The sequence below is a fragment of the Lissotriton vulgaris genome, chromosome 7 (assembly GCF_964263255.1).
Source record: "Lissotriton vulgaris chromosome 7, aLisVul1.2, whole genome shotgun sequence".
In the NCBI taxonomy this organism is placed as follows: Eukaryota; Metazoa; Chordata; class Amphibia; order Caudata; family Salamandridae; genus Lissotriton; species Lissotriton vulgaris.
In genome coordinates, this window is record NC_141695.1 from 1,619,733,635 (window position 1) to 1,619,752,853 (window position 19,219).

Here is a 19,219-nt window from a genome sequence, read left to right on the forward strand (position 1 = left end):
AAAGGGGTTTGCGGTATCACTGGAGGTCGAGTTAATGGATCTCCTTATACCTTAGTATCTACATCGTCAACATGTTTCTGCTCCATATCGCCCAGCCGGGTCTGCGGAGCATTCGTCAGGACAGTACAATACAAATAACAAATAACGAAGAAATTACTTGCACAATTTGTGTAGTAATGTTATTCCAAGTGTTGCTTTTTTCGAAATACTCTAAGAAAAAGCAGAAAACATTTTCTGTTAAGGGTGCATATATAGCACTGTCACAGTTTCTCAGCTTTGTGGAGGTTTTACAAAATAATTATGTATGTAAACAGAACAAGGGTTGCATTCTGCGGACAAACGTGTTTAGAAACTTCACTGGTAGAGGACTGTGTCTGAAACCTAACTAATAGGTGACTGTGTCTAGTTAGGGAGTGGTCATTAAAAGACGGAGTTCTGGTAATTAACGTATGAAGCAGGACTTATCTGACTAAGTCGCATAAAACTTCGGTAAAAAGCTTAGGTATGTAGGCAAATTACGCGAATGATTAAATGTTGCTTCTTAAAACATGCAATTTTATAACACATCGAAATTACAGCTCAAATAACATGTCTGTAGCTACCCTGAAGTGGAAAGGGCATTGAGATTGTTTGTAGAGAAAAAGTTTTTCTCTCGATGTTCTTACCTCTCGAAGTTATCGTATTAGACTTCAACAGGCGGCAACAGGACTCTCTGGTCCCAGACTAGAATGGGAAGGAAATGGTACAAGTTGATATGAAGGCGCTAGTCTTACCCAGTTGTGTCGAACGCTAGCCAGGACAATCGTCCGCCATTCTTACCAGCACGAGGGAAGTTCCCAGGACTTGTCAGACCGTCCTATGGAAATTAACATGCGGAAAACACGTTTTGGGACCCCCCCCTTTTTTCTCAGCCCCCACTTCACGAATCCCCCCGAAACTTTCAGGGAAGGAGCGGAGCGCAGCGAGACCATTTTAAGGAAAATTACAGGCAGATCCCTCAATCAGCGCCAAAGTTATTCCCAATAGAATGTTCGGAATTTCCTATGGTAGCCAATCCTAACTATATATACCTACTGGCTATCGCCAGTTGGATGGATGGATGGATGGATGGATATATAGATATGTAGATATATAGATATATAGATATATAGATATATAGATATATATATCCGCCAAGCTTGGTGTAATTCCATCCAGCAGTTCTCAACTAAAATCTCTATGAAAGTTAACATGGGGAAAAACACATTTTTGGGGAAAATGTTTTGAAGATTTGTCAAACAGCCCAAAAGATGTAGGCAAAAACCTTTCAAATTACTTTATTCGATTTTTGCGACCAGAAAAGCACAGATTAAAAGACAAAAAATCACAATAAAATAATCACCAAAAAACATATGTAAAACCACTTATTAAAATAACTAACAAAACCACCATAAAATAGCCATAAGGCAATTAATGAGAACACACAGGGCCTAAATTATAAAAGGGTGTGTACAACCAAAAACAGACCACACAAGGACTAAAAATTCACGTCTCTATCCTTGTCCACCTCTAACAGTACAGAGGGAAAGTGCATATCTGAGCTCAACTGATTGTTGTGTGTGCCGTTGCCAGATTTCTCCATCGGAGCCGCTCTATTAGAGCGCAGGTGATGGCCTAACTGACTCTAGTGTCCGTAAGTAGGAGCCTAAGCATTGGTCAATGCGGTCTACATCCAAGAAGCCTACAAACCATAATGATGCGGCGTTTCCTTGGGTGGACATAGCCAGGACAGGAGAAAATAAAATTATAGAGTTTCTTCTGCTTGCCGGAATACCTTGGACATATCCAGACAAGAGTACCAATCTGAGCAAAAAGACAATAACATATCCATGAAAGAACCCAAGGTAAGTTGACAGGCGCCAGGGCTGGTTAAAAAAAAAAATAAAAAAAATCAAAAAAAAAAATCAAGGAATGGCTCCAATTCGATAGAAAAGTGCAATAAAGAGATTTGGGAGGAATTTCTTATTTCTTGTTCCCATTTCCATCCCCAAAATGCATCTTTAAGAGCTACCCTACAGAGTTGAGCAGAATTGTTGTCATCCGACTGGTATCCACCAAGGCCAAGATTACTCAGCATGCTTTTTACATGCTCGATTTGCCCAGTGCAACTATTTCCCTAAGGTCAATGTGATAGTCGTCCAGAACTGGGGTCTTCAACATGTGCCAAATAGCCGGGGCCTTAGCTGGGCTTTGTGCGTCACCGGGGCAAGACTTCCTGTCGTAATGGTAAAAGGGGCTTACTTTTGGGTAGGCTAGCTAAGTCACGAAGAAAGTTGTTCTCTGCAACTCCCAGCTCTCCCAAGGCCAAAGGGCCCCAAACCTCAGTCCCGTACAGCGAGCTGCCCTCTGTCTTAGCTATATATTCTTTTAGTGTAAGTGAAAGGAGTTGACATGTGGAAGCTTTATAATACTTTAAAATTTCAGCAGCCAGTCGTGTTAGTTTCAGGTTTTTAGGACCAATCGAGCGTCATCTGCAAACCAGAGTAGGGGTATCTTCCTACCTAAAGCCTTGGGGGTTGGGAAGTCATTGTCACAGTCCTCCAAGTAAGAGACTACATCGTTAAGGAAAGAGAGCAGTGTGGGAGGAAAAACACACCCCTGTTGGAAGCCCTTATTTACCCCTCTCGCTCAGTCAGATGCCCTCCAGAGCATCATCTGACTGGTCTAGGGTACTAATCTGGATCCTGTACCCTGCCTGCAGGTATGACTGAGCCCTAGTCTCCTCAATCCATTGTTTGAGCAGATGCAAGGTCTGCCTGATAAAGAACTTCTGGGTCACCTTGATGAAACTGATTGGTCTCTACTTAGGGGGGGGGGGGGGGGTTGATGTTAAGGCCCTTCTTTATAACATCTAATGCCTTCCAGCTAGATGGGAGTTCCATCCCTCATAATATTACATTAGTTAACCTGTTTATATATGGAGACCAATTCTCGACGGCTGATAGAGAGGTTTCCTGGAACACAGTCAGGTCCTGCAGCTTTACCACCCGCTATAGATTTAATGGCCCTTTCGGTCTCACGGTTTGCGATGACTAGTAGGGTGAAGGTGGCTTGGGCTACTGTAGGGGGCAATATTGTTTTATCCAAGTTCCTCACCGTTGTATGTGCATACAAAAGAAATGTTTGTACCAGGTCTCAGGGTGGATAGAGCCCGCCAAACGGGATGTAGGCTACTGCCCCTGCTTTTCAGCTATCCGCCAGACTTTCCTGGAATCTTTGTTGGCTGCAGCCACATACATATCTTCCCATAGTTGTGTATCCCACTCAGATCGCGCTTTTCTTTGGCCTAGTTTAAATAGTTTCCTTGCAGCTCAAATGCCACGTGGGCCACCTCCTTTTAGAGCTACGGACCAGTCCTATTTAGCCTTTTCACAATCTATGTTAAACCAGGTATGGCCCAGTGTTGGGGCCTTACGATCGGGTGCCTTCTGGCATGTGAAGCACTCTCCCAAAGTGTGGAATAGATGGTCATGAATCTGTAAGGTTGTGGAGTGCCTTATAGGGGAAGAAGGGAAGGTGTCTAAATCAAAACTTGATTTTAATAGGGCACTGTTCATTTCAATCCAAAGGTAGAGTTGGGTTTCCTCTTTAGCCCATTTTATTCTGCTCCCATTGTTAGAGGACTGTATTTCTGCAGTAAGTGAAGTGGGAGTGTTTTCAGGTAGTTTGGAGGCATCTCGAGGCAAACTGTGTAGTGCATTATGGTCACTATCTGTTTTAGGTATCATCCTCATATTCATGACAGAGGGTCAGATGCATGGCGACCTGTATGTAATCAAATCTACTGGTGGAACATGGTCAACTAAAAGTTTGAGCTGCGATTTGGTCAGTTGTGGTACGGCTATTACAAGCGCTCAAAACTTAACGTAATTGATATTAACTGGTACTCTGCAGCACTCTCTTGCTTCAAAGGGGGGGGGCATTTGTGGGCAGGGTGCTCCAAAAATTAATTCTCTGCTTCAAAAAGTGAATAGCTATTAAGCTTTAGAGGCTCATGTGTTGTGTTGAAATGGTCTGCAACGATTAACGAATTGTGTTGGAAAAAGGTTTCTATGCGAGGTGAGATGCTGTAGGGTCTGCATTTCTTCCCCCCCCCCCCCCATGGTACCATCTGCCATACATGATGTTGGAGCATATAACCGAAGAATTCAAAATGGACCTTACATTATGTATACACTTGTTGGTAAGGGAATCTTAGTCTTCATGAGCTACCTCAGGTAATTTGGGTACCCTTCGCATATAAATGGTCCCTGGACTCTCTGGGGGAAAGTTCACTGGCCTGCCTGGGGGCAGACCTTGCTTTGGACCCTTGGTGGGAAGATCCGGTTCCTTTAATACACCAATATCTTAAACAGCAGACCGAGTGCTGGGCAGGAGCGATGCATAAGAAGTTGTCTAGCTGGGAGCTTCCGTGAGTATCTTTCATCTATTAGGGCTGTGTAATGTAATGTAATGTAATATGCTGTTTTGTAGCGCGCTCAATTACTACCGGAGTATCCTGGCGCGGAAGACCGCTGGGGAACCCGTCCTGGCTTTCCCTGTGAGATGGTCCCTTGCTGGGTATCTCCAAGGTGAAACCAGGCATCCCCGGCGTCTGTGGGGGGCCGTTGTAGAGATGAGGCAAGCTTAATGCCCAGAGTTACCGAGTGTGATCCCTGCCTAGAGTAGGCACCGAGGCGAGAAATTATCAGTCCGCTGACCCTGGTCGACGACCCTGCCGCGTCGGGAATTGAACCCTGGTCCCGGGCCGTTCTCTGCCTCCGGGTCTGCCGCCTCTAACCAGTGAGCCACACCTCTCCACTGAGCCACACCTCTCCACACCTCTTACTGTGTAAGTAAGAGATAACTTGTGTGCAAAAGGTTTATTTTTTGGCAATGCTAATAATCATTTCATTTGACCTAATTCAGCATTTAAAGTGGACACCTGTGTTTTGAGGGAGGATACTTCTGCCTGAAGGGTCAATCATTCCAACAATGCTGGCCAGATCCATGTGGTTTCAATTCAGATGTGCCACTTTACTTTGCGTAATCTGCTTGAGGTATGCCCACTATTAGCCCTAGATGAATCACTCTCCTTACAAGGGGATGAGGGCAAAGTTGCAAGAATGGAAAATCTATTTGAGCACTCCGGTAAAGTGGTCAGTGTTTTGGTGGTACGGTATGTCTAAAGGGCTCAGTGGCGGACACAGAGGAAGAGGGGCTATTGAATGTTACATCATGTGTTGAGGCACCACCTCTAGGCATGAACTGCTTGGAAGCCAGGTCCAAGGATCTGGGCTTCTTGCGACTAGTAAATACAGGAACTACTTTATCTGGGGCCTTCGATGATTCACTGCGGTTGGCATTTTTGGCACCCAATAAGGTTTCAACCTCCTCTAACAAGGCGTCTATATCCTCTAATGTTGTTTGGAACTCACCAGAGGTTGGAGTAGGGGTAAGTTTAGAACTTTTAGCGTTCTTCACCAAGAGAGTGTCAGAGGCTTTACGCTTACTCCTGTCTTGTTCGCTTTCGATACTGTACTTAAGTTCAAACTCTACCACCTTTCAGAGTGCTCTTCAGCTGCATATCAAGGGCACTGACTATAAAAAAGCCAAGTGTAAAATGTACAAGGAAGAAAAAGAGAAAGGGTGCATCGTGCTAAAGCTCTAACCTCCAAAAGCACAATGACAAGTAAGCAAATTAATAATTGATAGACACCCTGAAATCCAAAAGCCAATCTAGGTTTGCATTAACTAACGGGTATAAAAGCCTCCTCCCCACAAGGCTATTAAGAAGCCACCAGGGCAGAGAAGTTTAATGGCCAAGCAGACATCAGTCACAACCCTCAAATGAGAAGCAGCTTCTCAATTACTCATTAAGATCAGGGGTCAGGATTCCTATGCAGGGAAGGCCTCAGAGTGGCAAATTTAGACCATTCTCAACAGTTTACCTGATGACCGTGTCCCACAAAGACAAAAGCCACATATGCACTCTCAGTCAAGATCATCCAATAGTGGAGCCAACAGGGGGTGGCCCTGCCATGCCTCATCCTGAAAAGTGCAGGACGGGCCTGTCCTTAGGTCGAGAGTGGCCCATGTTGCAACACACCCATTATCCTAATTGAGATCAAGCGTAGGTGTGCAGGCAGAGGGGAGTCTAGGGCCTGTGGATGCCAGCAGTAGCAGGTGTGTCCGCGGCAGCTTCCCCAGTCTGTTGGCAGTGTCCCTGAAGTTGGATGACAGTCTCCTCAGATAGTGCCGGCAAAACAGCAGTACTTTTTCCTGCATAGCAGGCACTTCCCCCATGCTGCAGAACTGCAACACACCTTTTATCCCTAATGAGTCAAACACTTTTCCTACAGAAACATGATCCCAACTATAACTTCCTAATGGCGAGTGCCAGTAGGAGAAGTATATAAATTAGTAATTGAATGGACTAAATGACTATGTTAAAAATGTTAGCTAGATAAAACAGATGTTGATAAGATGTTTGTATATAGATAAGATACACAAGGTAGACTGATTTACAAGCGGAGTAAATGCAGTCGTGACATAGTGATTCGCAACACGGTGGCCATAATGTAATGACTCAAAGTAGTAACAAACAGTCAAGCTCACAGCACACAAGAAAGTATCATGAAACTTTAATTCTCAAAAATGTCTTACCTTTGATGCTTCTTCATGATTTTCATAGTTCACAAAACCAAAACCTCTGGATCGACCAGTTTCATCACTCATTACCTTAACACTCATGGCCTTTCCTGAAAAACAATTAAAATACATGAGCATCAAAAGGTGTGCCAAACAGCCTGGTTTGAATTTTTTTTTTTAGATCTTGAACAAATAATGGGGAACTTCTCCATTCGGCAGTGAAGCAGCAGCCGTAAATGGAATAGAGGACGGACACCCTTGCGGGGTCCATACAGAACTTGATTTGTGCTTTCCACACCATACTTCCCATAACGCACAGTCTCATCTGGGCCGCCCAATGGTGGGTGTGGCATATGGAAAATGGAGAAGTTGGTTGGAGGTCATGCACGCCGCTTACGTTAAAGCCTCTGAAGAGAAGCATATGGAGCTTCGAAACGCGTCGGGCAGATCCATTACGGAGCGGCATCTGCAAGCGGAATCCCGTCCTCACCTACGCATAAATTAAGCTGCTGCTCGTGTGCTACTCAATAGTGGACAACCTTGGAGCGAGAAAATATATATATATATATATATATATATATATATATATATATATATATATATATATATATATATATATATATATATATATATATATATATATATATATATATATATATATTGCAACACGCTCGCTCACATCAAAGAAAGCAGACGGCACTCGGAGCTGGATATTTCTTGGTTTATTGACAGACCCCCGTCACCCCCTCCAAAGACAAACGCGTTTCGCCGTGAAACGGCTTCCTCAGTGTCAATTGTGAATGTAAAAGATCGCCATTTAAACTCCATCTCTTATTAGCAATAAAAAGAGGACTAAGCCAGTCAATACATGAAAATAGTGGCAGACATATTGAAAAGTGCAAATGTATACTGGTTCTCCATGCAACCTAGGAGGAATGGCGATCAATAAAGTGCTCGTGCATTAAAAAACAAAAGAAGGCAAAAACTTCCCTTCGTGATGCGTTTAGACATTCTTTGGCTCACAGACAACTTAAAGAGAGAACGTTTCCGACCAGTTCAATTCATGGTATGTACATATATACATTGTGTCAATATGAATATGTATATATTGCAATAAATCTATATTCAAAATGCTGACAAATGTTATTATTATATGTCCTCCGCAAGAGCGATTTACATGGGGAACTACATAATCCACTGGAGGAAATTATAAATGTAGTTCAACCTTCATTTATAGGACAATATATAGAAGTGCGTCGTGTACATTTGGTCTTTCTCTCTTATGTTGTTTCATACATGTATGTGAGTCCTTTTGTAACTTTAGCGCCCTGAATGGGCAGGTTTGTTTATATATACACACACACATACATACATACATACACACATACACACACAAGGGATCAAGAAATGTGCCCCTATCGATAATCTGTTTTATCTATGGGGGTTTTGTGTGTGTTGAAAGAGAATAAAAATATATATATTTTTTTAAATACCTGGGAAGATCTAGGTGTCTGTGAAAGGTGACTCTTTAAGAAGTTGGATTCATCAACGCGATCTCTGTGTGTATCTGGACCCCAATGCAAATCCTTCTGTTTCTGTAGGAGACATTCCAGTTGTTTGCAGTGTCTCGGATGGATGTGATCGCTAGCTGAATGAGTTTTCTATTGTTTTCAAAAAAGGCCTGGGGTGCTTGAAAAATGATGTAGAAAAAATTGGACTTTAAGCCAACGCACTTACAAAAGTAGCTAATGTTGGGAGTGTATCTTTGGCAGTCAAGGAGAGTATGAAAAAGGAGTTGGACAGATTGATTGCTGATGGTATAATAGAAGGAAGTGGAGGCTTCTGAATGGCTTGCGCCTGTAGTTATAGCAAGCTAGGCCAATAGCGATGCCAAGTTGTGCATTGATTGGAGGGAACTCAACAAGGTTGTGATTGTTGACCACTTTCCACTGCACAACATCACTGAAATGCTGAGCTTGTTGAATGGGGCCAAGACATTTTCTTCTTTAGAACTTATTCCAGCGTATCAAAATGATGCTGACTTCGCAGGATTTGACCTCCTTTGCCACTCCCTATAATATGTTTACGTTTTTGAGGATGCCCGTCTGGTTCATATTGGTGGCCTCTGTCTTTAAGAGGGCGATGGAAAGGTTAATAAAGGGAGTGGCAGGAGTGAAGGTTTATCAAGACGATATTTTGGTGATAGGGTACAACATTAGGCAACACAATGGAAGGTTGCGTGAGGTGCTTGGAAGATTACAGAAGGCAGGGCCAACACTGAAACGTGAGAAATACAAGTTTAATGTACCTGAGATAGAGTATTTAGGACATCTAATCACTGGATCAGGGATTGAGCCAAAGAAAGGATTGTTGGACACCATTAAGAACTTGTCCTTGCCCAAGTGTAAAGATGTACTAGTGAAATAATTATGCCAAGTTTGGGGAGGGACTGTTTCAGTGTTACCATGTTACACTAAAGTTTTCAACTGATAATGTTAAAATGTGATGATACACTCTTACCTTGCTGCTGATAGCACCTACATGTTTCTTACCATGAATGCGGAATTCCTTAGTTCATTACCATATTGCCGCCCAGCCCCCGGGATGTGGGCTGAATGGCTGGGTTTTCTCATTCATACTTAGGTCTTCTGGACCGAGTCTCAATTTAAGCTGTGGTTTACTCTGCTGTATACTTCATCACAATAAAAACAAATAAAAAAAATAAAATAAAGATGTACTTGTGATGTTGTTCTTTATATTCCTTGCTTGTACCTTTAAGTTATGGAACTCCCTGCTCTTGTATTCTGATCTCATTGAGGACACTACAGTACTAGTGAAGATTTTTGTCATGGCAGAATTCTAGAACAAGTTTGTGCTGAAATTCGCCGAGGGAACAGTTCTTCTCAGGTCTCCGTTAAAGAAGGGTAAAATAATTTTTGTGGAGTTGCGGTTGTGAGAGGGAGTTTAAGGACGTGAAATCTGGTTTGGATAATGCCCGAGACTTGGGGAGTTTGGATACCAGGGATGACATCATAGTAATGACTGATGCAAGCTTCAAAGGGTTGGGAGCTGTTTTGATACAGAAGTCAGAGGGTGTGCTTAGAACCATTTTTGTTCTATGTCATGGGCTAAGAGGTGCAGAAAGGAACTACCCAGTTATTGAAAAAGAGGCCCTATGCAAATTTTGGGCTGTGCGAAAGCTAAGAAAGTTTCGTTCGGGACCCAAGTTTCAGATGAAAACAGTTCATAAGCCACTCAATGAGATGTTAGGAAAAAAGGGATTGATCAAATTTTGCGTCGCATTAGAAGGTGGGTGGTTGAGCTATAGGAGTTAAAGCTGACGCATGTGCCTGGAGTAAGTAATTTGCAGGCCGACTGTCTCTCTAGGTTCCAGTGTGTTTCGGACACTGATGCGGTTTTGCAAGAAGAAAACTTTGGTGTGGAAGAGTTTGATGAAGGTAATGTGTGTGTTGTCAGAGGGGACTGTACAGGAAGAAGGGAAGAGAATGTTGCAGGATGATGTGCGTTTACAGTTTGTTGTGAGATGGGTCTTGGAGGGTTGGTCAAGCAAGAACAGTTGTGACCTGCATGCCCTGGCATACTGGGAAGTGTGCAATGAGTGGTCTGTTGTAGAAGGCGTACTATTGAGAGGGAGTAAACTGGTGCCTCCCTTGAGTTAAGAGACATGCTGGTCAAAGGTGTTCATGCTAACCCCATGGGTATCTCAGAAACCAAATATAGGATCAGGGAGAGCTATTGGTGGCCATCTATGGAAGTAATGATTGCAAGAGGTGCGTGATTGCATTGAATGTATGCTTTGTATGAAGGTGTTAAAGTGTAGGACGCAACCCATGGTAATTAGAAAATAAACTTCTGGACCGTGGGTTGACATTGCCCTAGAATCCTTGGGGCAGTGAGAGTACGTTCACATAAGTATGTTTTGGTGTGTCTAGACAAGCATTTCTGCTGGCCAGAGATTAAGTTGGTGAACTCTAATGAATCAAAGGATCTGGTGTGCTTCTTTGAAGAGCTGTTTGAAAGAGGGCTTTCCCACCAGTATTGTCAGGCACACAGGAGTTCATTTGTCTCAACAATGGGTGAAGAATTTGAGGGTGAGAGAAGTGACGCACCAAAAGACTACTCTTCATCATCCTTAATCCAATTGAGTTGTTGAACGCTTTATTAAAGTATTTCAGTGTTTGCAGCAGTCGCTGGTGTGTGGTATGAACGGGGAGGAAGGCATGAGGAAAAAGGTGAGTATAGGCGTATAGGCTCCCCCCGCATTCCACTACAGGGGTGTTTCCTTTTCTGCTATTCAAAGGAAGGTTGCCTGGTTGTGAAGTTGTCCTGCTTGGGTTAATGAGAAAAGAATGGAAGTGGATGAGCATACTGGTGAGGTAAGAGGATGTGGAGAGGGAGAGGGAAAATGAAGATGAAAGCCAAGAATGTTTTATGACCAGCGCAAAGCTGTGAAGGAGACAGGTATTAAGGTGGGTGATTGGAAGGATAAATCTTCAAGGAAAGATGGGAGGTTTTCAAAATACAGTCAGCCTTGTAGGGTAATGAAGGTGTTTAGAAATGCTGTGAAGACTGATAACAAAATTTGGAATCTCTAATGGGTTGCCAAATGCAACTCTGTTCTAGGAAAATAGGAAGCTTCTTCGAACTAGGATTTGTCTGAGTATCTCAAGAGTCGACCCCGACGTGTAAGGAAGAGACCAGCTTGGTTTTGTGACTATGTTTAAACTTTGTTTTTGTTATGATTTTATGTCTTAACACTTTGAATTTTTTTTTGGTTTAAGTATGAGGGAAGGTAAATTATAATTTAGATTTAGGTAAACGAGGGAGGTTATGTGGTATCTTAGGTTACAGAAGCACTGGTATGTGGGGTTCTGTAACAAAGTGGTGATGCACAAGCTGGTATCCAAGTCATCACCGGCGGAGGATAGATTGTTGGCGAGAGGCGGAGGAAGCAGTTGGATGCGGATGACAGTCCTGCCTGAGGATGGGGTCTCTGTGACACTGTAAAACTTCAATAAAGGACTAAATAAGACGTGGCCCGGTGATCTTACATCTTAACACCCTCCCCTGCTGCTGCGACAGAAGGGCCTCCCAAAGTGGCAGCCTGATCGGAGCACTGATGGCCATGCTCAACAGCTCAGGAAACCAAACTCTGAGCCCAGAGCCCTTGGCAATCCCAGAGCGCAGAACTGCTGACATTGCGCAATCTCAATATTGGCAAACAGATCTAACCAAGGCTCACCACACAGCTGAAAGAGACCTAGTAGCACCTCCTGATGGAGGCGCAATTCGTGATCCACTAGGCATCTTCGGTTGAGTTCTTCTGCCATGGAATTCAAAGTACCCGCCGTTCGTTGAACGACCAGGGAAATGCCTCGACATTCCAGTTAGGTCCAGTGATGCAGGACCTCTTGACAGAGGGTCCATGACTCCACCCCACTCCAATTGTTGCAGTACCACTTGGAAGTGGTGTTGTCCGTAAACACCTGCACTAGCCTTCCCTTGATGGCTTGAAATCTTTTTAATGCCAGCAAGATTGCTCGAAGATCCAGTGGGGATGATGCGCAGTCCAGACTCTGCAGGAGATCAGAGGCCTCTGATTTCTATCCCTCCCAGATAGCTGCCTCATCCCAGGAGTGACGCACCTGTCACAGTGGCGTAGCAAGGGATGGGAGGGCTTTCGGGCCGAGTTTTGGGAGCAGACCACGCTTAACTGCAGTCTCGGACAGCAATTTCTCCCCGTCCCCACTCTACAAAGTGGCAGTTGCGGGTGGCAATCGTCAGCTGAATGTTGCCAGCACCTTCTTCCCCCCCACTCTTTAATGCTGCAGTGGGGTGGCAAACACAGAGACCACTATGGGCGCCGGAGGGGCTAGCTACGCCACTGACCTGTCACAACTATTAGATCTGGTTAAGGGAAGGGAGAGCGGTACGACACGGACCCGATCGCGGTTTATGGACCACCACTGAGGATCTTATGCAGGTCCCTCCAAGATCTGGACTATGTTGGAGAGATTCCCCTGATGCTACGCTGACTGAAACTTCAGGGCCCACTCCAGAGCCTGCATATCCCAGCAAGCATGTGTGTCACAAAGCAGGATGCAGGAGACTATGATGCCCAGCAGAGTCAGTCTCACCGAAATACAAAAGAGGCTGAAACATCTATCATATTCTGAATATCCTGGACTCGCTCCGATGAGAGGGAGTGTCGCACAAGTTACTACTTGTGTAACGATATATCTGTAAGAGACATTAGTTAGTGATAGATTCCTTACCTTAGAATATCCCCAGGCGTCAGACTGGATCCGGAAAGTTTTGCGTAGCAGTACCCTTGCGCGTCGGTAGGCGTAGTCTGCGGCTCCGCGTCCGTCGTAGGCGCCGTGATGACGTCGTCGGAGTACTTAGACGCCGCCTCCGCGTGCTGACGTCAGTTCTTAGCCACAGCTTTTCCGCGCCAGAAGCGCAGAGCCATGACAAAAACCGACACTGGTGCCAAGAAACTAGGGCCCTGAAAGGGGATGACCTTAACCCTAGATATCGGTTCGCAGAACGGGGAGGATGGGTGGGTCGGTAAGGAATCTATCACTAACTAATGTCTCTTACAGATATATCGTTACACAAGTAGTAACTTGTGCATCTGAAAGAGACACGTTAGTGATAGATTCCTTACCTTAGAATAGATACCCCAGCAATACCATCCCCGTGGTGGTGGGTCTGCGAACCAATAATTACACCAGAAAGTCCTGGAGAACGGAGCGGCCAAAGTAGCCGTCCCTCCGGACTTGACTGTCCAGGCAGTAAAGCCTAGCAAACGTGTGCAACGAGGCCCACGTAGCTGCCTGGCAAATGTCCTGCAAGGGCACACCTCGGCCCAAGGCAGTTGTAGTGGCCGTGGCTAGAGTGGAATGAGCCCTCAGCCCAACAGGGGGTTCCTTCTTAGCCAAGGAGTAACACGCCTGGATGCACATGATAATCCATCGAGAGATGGTCCTCTTGTGCACCGCTTTCCCTTTCTTAGCGCCCGCGTACCCAACAAAGAGTTGATCATCCACCCGGAACTGGCGTGTGCGATCCAGATAGAACGAGAGCGCACGTTTTGGGTCCAGACGGTGGAGCCTCTCCTCCTCTCTCAAGGGGTGCGGAGGCGGAAAGAAGGTGGGCAATGTGATGGACTGCCCAATGTGGAAGGCCGTGACCACCTTAGGCAAGAAGGAGGGCCTAGTCCTCAAAACAACCTTGTCCGGATGGACTGAAAGAAAAGGAGGCTTACAAGAGAGGGCCTGGAGCTCACTCACTCTCCTGGCAGAGGTGATGGCTACAAGGAAGGCAGTCTTCAAAGAAAGAAGGCGAAGTGGACAGTTATGAAGTGGCTCAAAGGGAGCGAGCATCAGAATGGTTAGAACCAGGTTCAAGTCCCACTGAGGCATCACGAAAGGAACAGGAGGAAAGGTATGAGTGATGCCCTTCAGGAATCTGTTCACGATAGGGGACTTGAACAAAGAAGGCTGGTCAGGCGCCTCAGAAAGGCTGAAAGAGCCGAAAGATAGCCCTTGATAGTGCCCAGAGCAGAGCCCTGCTGGGCAAGAGAAAGAAGGAATAGAAGAACCTCAGAAAGAGGGGCATTGAGGGGATCCACAGCCTTTGCTGTGCACCATGCCACAAATCTGTTCCACCTGCAGGCGTATACCGTTTTTGTGGAGGGACCCCTGGCTGCCAGAATGATGTTGCAAACCTCAGGAGGCAAGTCAAATGGCCTCAACTGTCGCCGCTCAATCTCCAAGCATGGAGGTGGAGACTGGACAGGTTCGGGTGGAGGACCGTCCCCTGCTGCTGCGACAGAAGGTCCTCCTGAAGAGGCAGACGAACCGGGGGATTGACTGACATGCTGAGTAGCTCGGGATACCAGTACCTTCGTGCCCAGTCCGGAGCCACAAGGATGACTTGCGCCCGGTCGCGCTTGATCTACAGCACTCTGGGCAGAAGAGATATAGGCGGAAAGGCGTACAACAGACCGCAGCTCCACTCGCGACGAAAAGCGTCTCCGAGCGAGTGCCGCCTTGGAAATTCCAACGCGCAGAACTGATGACATTGCACGTTCTCTTCGGTGGCGAATAGATCTAACCAAGGATCTCCCCATCGCAGAAAGAGGCCTTGCGCCACGTCCGAGGTTCAGACGCCATTCGTGATCCATCGAGCACCGACGGCTGAGTTCGTCCGCCCTGGCGTTCAGAGAACCTGCCAGGTGTTGAACCACCAGAGTCATGCCCTGATGTTCCAGCCATTGCCAGAGACGCAGAGCCTCCTGGCAAAGGGTCCACGACCCCACTCCGCCCTGTTTGTTGCAGTACCACATGGCGGTGGTGTTGTCCGTGAACACCTGCACTGCACTCCCTCGGACACACGGGAGGAATGCTTTCAGTGCTAGACGAAATCGCCCTCAGCTCCAACAGATGGATATGGAGCCGGGACTCCGCCGGAGACCAGAGTCCTCTGATCTCCGCCTCTCCCAAGTGGCCTCCCCAGCCCTGGAGGGACGCGTCCATCACAACTACGTGCTCCGGTTGGGGAAGGGAGAGGGATCTGCCGTTGACCCAATCGCGGTCCGTGAGCCACCACTGCAGCTGTCTCGCAGTGCCCTCCGAGATCAGGACATGGTCGGACAGGTTGCCCCGGTGCTGGGCCCACTGAAACTTCAGGTCCCACTGCAGAGCCCGCATCGGCCACCGTGCGTGATGCACCAGAAGGATGCAGGAGGCCATCAGCCCCAGAAGCCGCAGCGTCAACCTGACCGAAACCCGGGATAACGGCCGAAAGACCGGAATCAGAGCCTGTATATCCCGGACCCGCAGTTCGGGCGGGTAAACCCGAAACTGCGCCGAGTCGAGAACCGCTCCGATGAAAAGGAGCTTCTGAGAGGGGCACAGGTGTGATTTCTGCACATTGATGAGAAATCCCAGCTGGTGCAGGAGATCCGCCGTAGTCTGGAGGTGGCTGACTACTGCCTGGGGCGAGCCCGCCTTCAACAACCAGTCGTCTAGGTAGGGAAAGACTGATACCCCTAACCTGCGCAGGTGAGCTGCGACCACCGCCATCACCTTCGTGAACACCCGTGGGGCGCTGGTAAGGCCGAAGGGGAGCACGGTAAACTGAAAGTGATCCAGGCCTACCGTGAACCGCAGGTAACGCCGGTGGGCCGGCAGGACGGGGATGTGGAAATATGCGTCCTGCAAGTCCAACGCTACCATCCAGTCTCCTGGGTCTAGGGCAGCTAAGACCTGAGCCAATGTCAGCATTTTGAACTTCTCCTTCCGGAGGAAGCCGTTGACGTTCCTCAGATCCAAGATAGGGCGTAGGCCCCCTTTGCCCTTCTTGGGTACCAGGAAGTAGTTGGAGTAGCAACCACGACCTACTCCTGGCCCAGGAACGCGCTCGATGGCCCCCTTGGCCAAGAGGGCCGAAACTTCCTCCTGCAGGAGCCGCAAGTGATCCCCCGATACGCGGTGGTGTTGCGGTGGCATGGCTTGAGGGGTCGTCTCGAAGGGGAGGGAGTAGCCCCTTGGGACGATCTGCAGCACCCACCTGTCCGAAGTGACTGTGCGCCAGTGAGAGTGGTGATGGCGAACCCTGCCTCCCACCGGCGTCACATGGGCCGAAAAGCACGGACTAGGAGGGCTTAGAGGCGGATGCTGCGGGGGCAGGTGTGGACTGGCTCCGCTTGTTCCCCCGACCGCCTCCACGGCGGTTCCCACGGCCGCTGCCGCGCTGGACGACAGTTTGAGGAGTGTGGCTGGCGGCACGTGTGGGGACGCCCCTTCCTTGGCCACGAAAGGAGCGAAAGGCACCCGCTTGCTGGCGCGGGGCCGAGAGGCCCAAGGACTTGGCCATAGCACTGGAGTCCTTAAACCGCTCAAGCGCGTTGTCTGCCTTGTCGCCAAAGAGGCGACGGCCATCGAACGGCATGTCCATGAGTGTATTCTGGTCGTCTGCCGAGAAGTTGGCGGATCTTAGCCATGCGTGGCGTCGTATCGCCACCGTCTTAGCCATCGCTCTGCCCAGCGAGTCAGTAGTATCCAGTCCGCACCTGATCGAATACTTCGCTGCGTCCCGGCCCTCCACTAGGGCTTGGCCGAGTTTGGCCCGTACCTCCAACGGACACTCTGGCAGCACTTCTGCCACCGTTTCCCACAGAGAGTGGGTGTAACGGCCCAAGAGGCATGCGGTGTTGGAAGACCGCAGTCCCAAGCTAAGGGACGAGAACACCTTTTTGCCATAGGCCTCGTACCTCTTGGATTCCCGATCGGGAGGAGCAGTCGGGAAGGCGGTCTGGGAGTTAGAGGCCTGGATAACCAGACTCTTGGGGGTGGGGTGGGTGGACAGGAAACATGGGTCGCCCGGGGCCGGGCGGTGGCGTCTGGCCACGTTCATATCTACAGGCGAACCTGTAGCGGGCCTGGACCAAGTGCCCAAAAGAACGTCCGTCAAGGCCTCATTAAACGGCAGCAGAGGCTCCATGGAGCATGACTGCGGCTTAAGGACCTCAGTGAGGAGGTTAGTCCTCACGGCCGCAACGGGGAGCTCAAGGCCCAAGGCCTTGTCTGTCCTCGTCAACACCACACTATAAGTTGCACCCTCCTCTGAATCCACGGTAGGAGGAGAGACAAAACCAGTGTCTGGAGAGGTGTCCAGGCCACTGGCCTCCCCAAGCTCACCTGTCCAGTCCATGTTCCACTGACACTCCCTGGTCAGAGGGTCCTCAGACCCCTCCCAATACTCCTTGTCCCCCATCTCCTGAGATTCAGGGTCATAAGTGAATGGGGTGGGTTTATAGAATTGAAATTTTCCGAACGGCGTCGAGAGCGGCGCCGGCAGGCGTCGATCCGACGTCGGAACCCAGTGAGAGGAGGCATCGGGGAAGGCGCCGCCCGAGGACGGCGCCGGAGGAGACACCACACGGACCGACGCCGGGGGGGTCGTAAGGTCCACCGGTGACGATCCATCGCCCGACGAGGGCCCAGCGGTGCCCTGCGGCGCCGGGCCCGAAGGCTCAGACGACGCCGGGGCCGCTGTACCCTGCGGCGCCGAGCCCGAGGGCAGCGGCGGCGTCGAGACCGAAGCACCCGACGGCGTCGGGGTCGTAGCCCCCGACCCACTAGGGCCCCCAGATGGGTTCACTGGGCCCGAAGGCGCCGCGGAACCCGTCGGAGGAGAAAGGGACCTCATGGCCATGAGGAAGCGCTCGATCTCCTCCGGCGTCGCGTTCAGCCCAGGGACCGGGGGTATGGGACCGAACGCTGCGCCCGCGACTCACGAGGAGCCGCGTGGGTGGTGTCACCCGAACCCCCGGCCGCGTCGCGCGAGCGTCAGGGGGAGTCAGAAGAGCAATGATGTCTCTTAGACTTCTTATGCTTCTTACCTGACGACTTGGACCCGGAGGAGTGGCGCCGACTCCCGGAGCTGTGACTGCTCCGTCCCCGCGACCTGTCCCTCGACCTCCCGTGGGACCGGGACCGGGACCTCACACGGCGCGGGGCCGACTGGCCGATCTCGAGTCGCCTGCGGGACCGCTCCCGCCTGGCCTTCCTCGAGAGGGCCCGACAGTCGGAGCAGGCCTCGTCGTCATGGTCGACGCCCAAACACATCAGGCACAAGCGGTGGGGATCCGTAACCGACATGGTACGGTCGCACTCGCCGCAATGCTTGAAGTCGGGCATCCCTAACGGCACCGTCGGAGTCGTAAAGACTTCGAAATGGATCAAAAAAATATCACAAAAGTTTAGTCAAAAAGTGACTAGGGAACTGCTCTTTCCAGATCTGCGCTGGCTGGCGCGGATAAAAGAACTGACGTCAGCACGCGGAGGCGGCGTCTAAGTACTCCGACGACGTCATCACGGCGCCCACGACGGACGCGGAGCCGCAGACGACGCCTACCGACGCGCAAGGGTACTGCTACGCAAAACTTTCCGGATTTAGTCTGACGCCTGGGGATATTCTAAGGTAAGGAATCTATCACTAACGTGTCTCTTTCAGATAGAGAGAGTAGTTGTGCCTTTGGCATGTTCCTAGTGAACCCCAGCATGTGCAGGAGATGATAGTCTGGGGCAAGCACGCCTTTAACAGCAAGTGGTCCAGTTAGGGTAAGACTGGCACTTCTGATCTCCGCAGATGAGCTGCAACCACTACCATCACCTTGATGAATGCCTGAGGGGGTCTGCTAAGGTCAAAAGGATGCAAAGCAAACTGAAAGTGCTTGTGGTCTACCGTGAACCACAGGTAAAGCCTGTGGGAAGACATGAGTATGAGTCTTGCAAGCCTGACGCCATCATCCAGTCTCCCTTGTTCCAGGGCAGACAGGAAATGAGAGAGAGTGAGCATTTTGAACTTCAATTTTGAGGAAGAAATTGAAGGAGTTTAGGATAGGTTGAAGGCCTGTGTCCTTCCTGGGCACCAGAAAGTAGCAGGAACAACAACCACATCCTGATTCTAGCTTCAGAACCCTCTATATGGCTCACTTGGCCAAATTAGCCGTCAC

The 19,219-nt window shown here is 48.8% G+C and overlaps 1 protein-coding gene across 2 annotated transcripts in view; it reads right to left on the bottom strand.

The window, feature by feature from the left end:
* The window catches only part of LOC147706109 (embryonic polyadenylate-binding protein-like), a 552,087-nt gene that overhangs the window by 340,651 nt on the left and 192,217 nt on the right, over positions 1-19,219 (bottom strand). For both annotated transcript variants that reach the window (XM_086929033.1, XM_086929034.1), the window contains one exon: positions 6,685-6,779. In XM_086929033.1, coding sequence (XP_086785159.1) covers positions 6,685-6,779 — 95 coding nt within the window. The remainder of the gene's footprint in view (positions 1-6,684; positions 6,780-19,219) is intronic.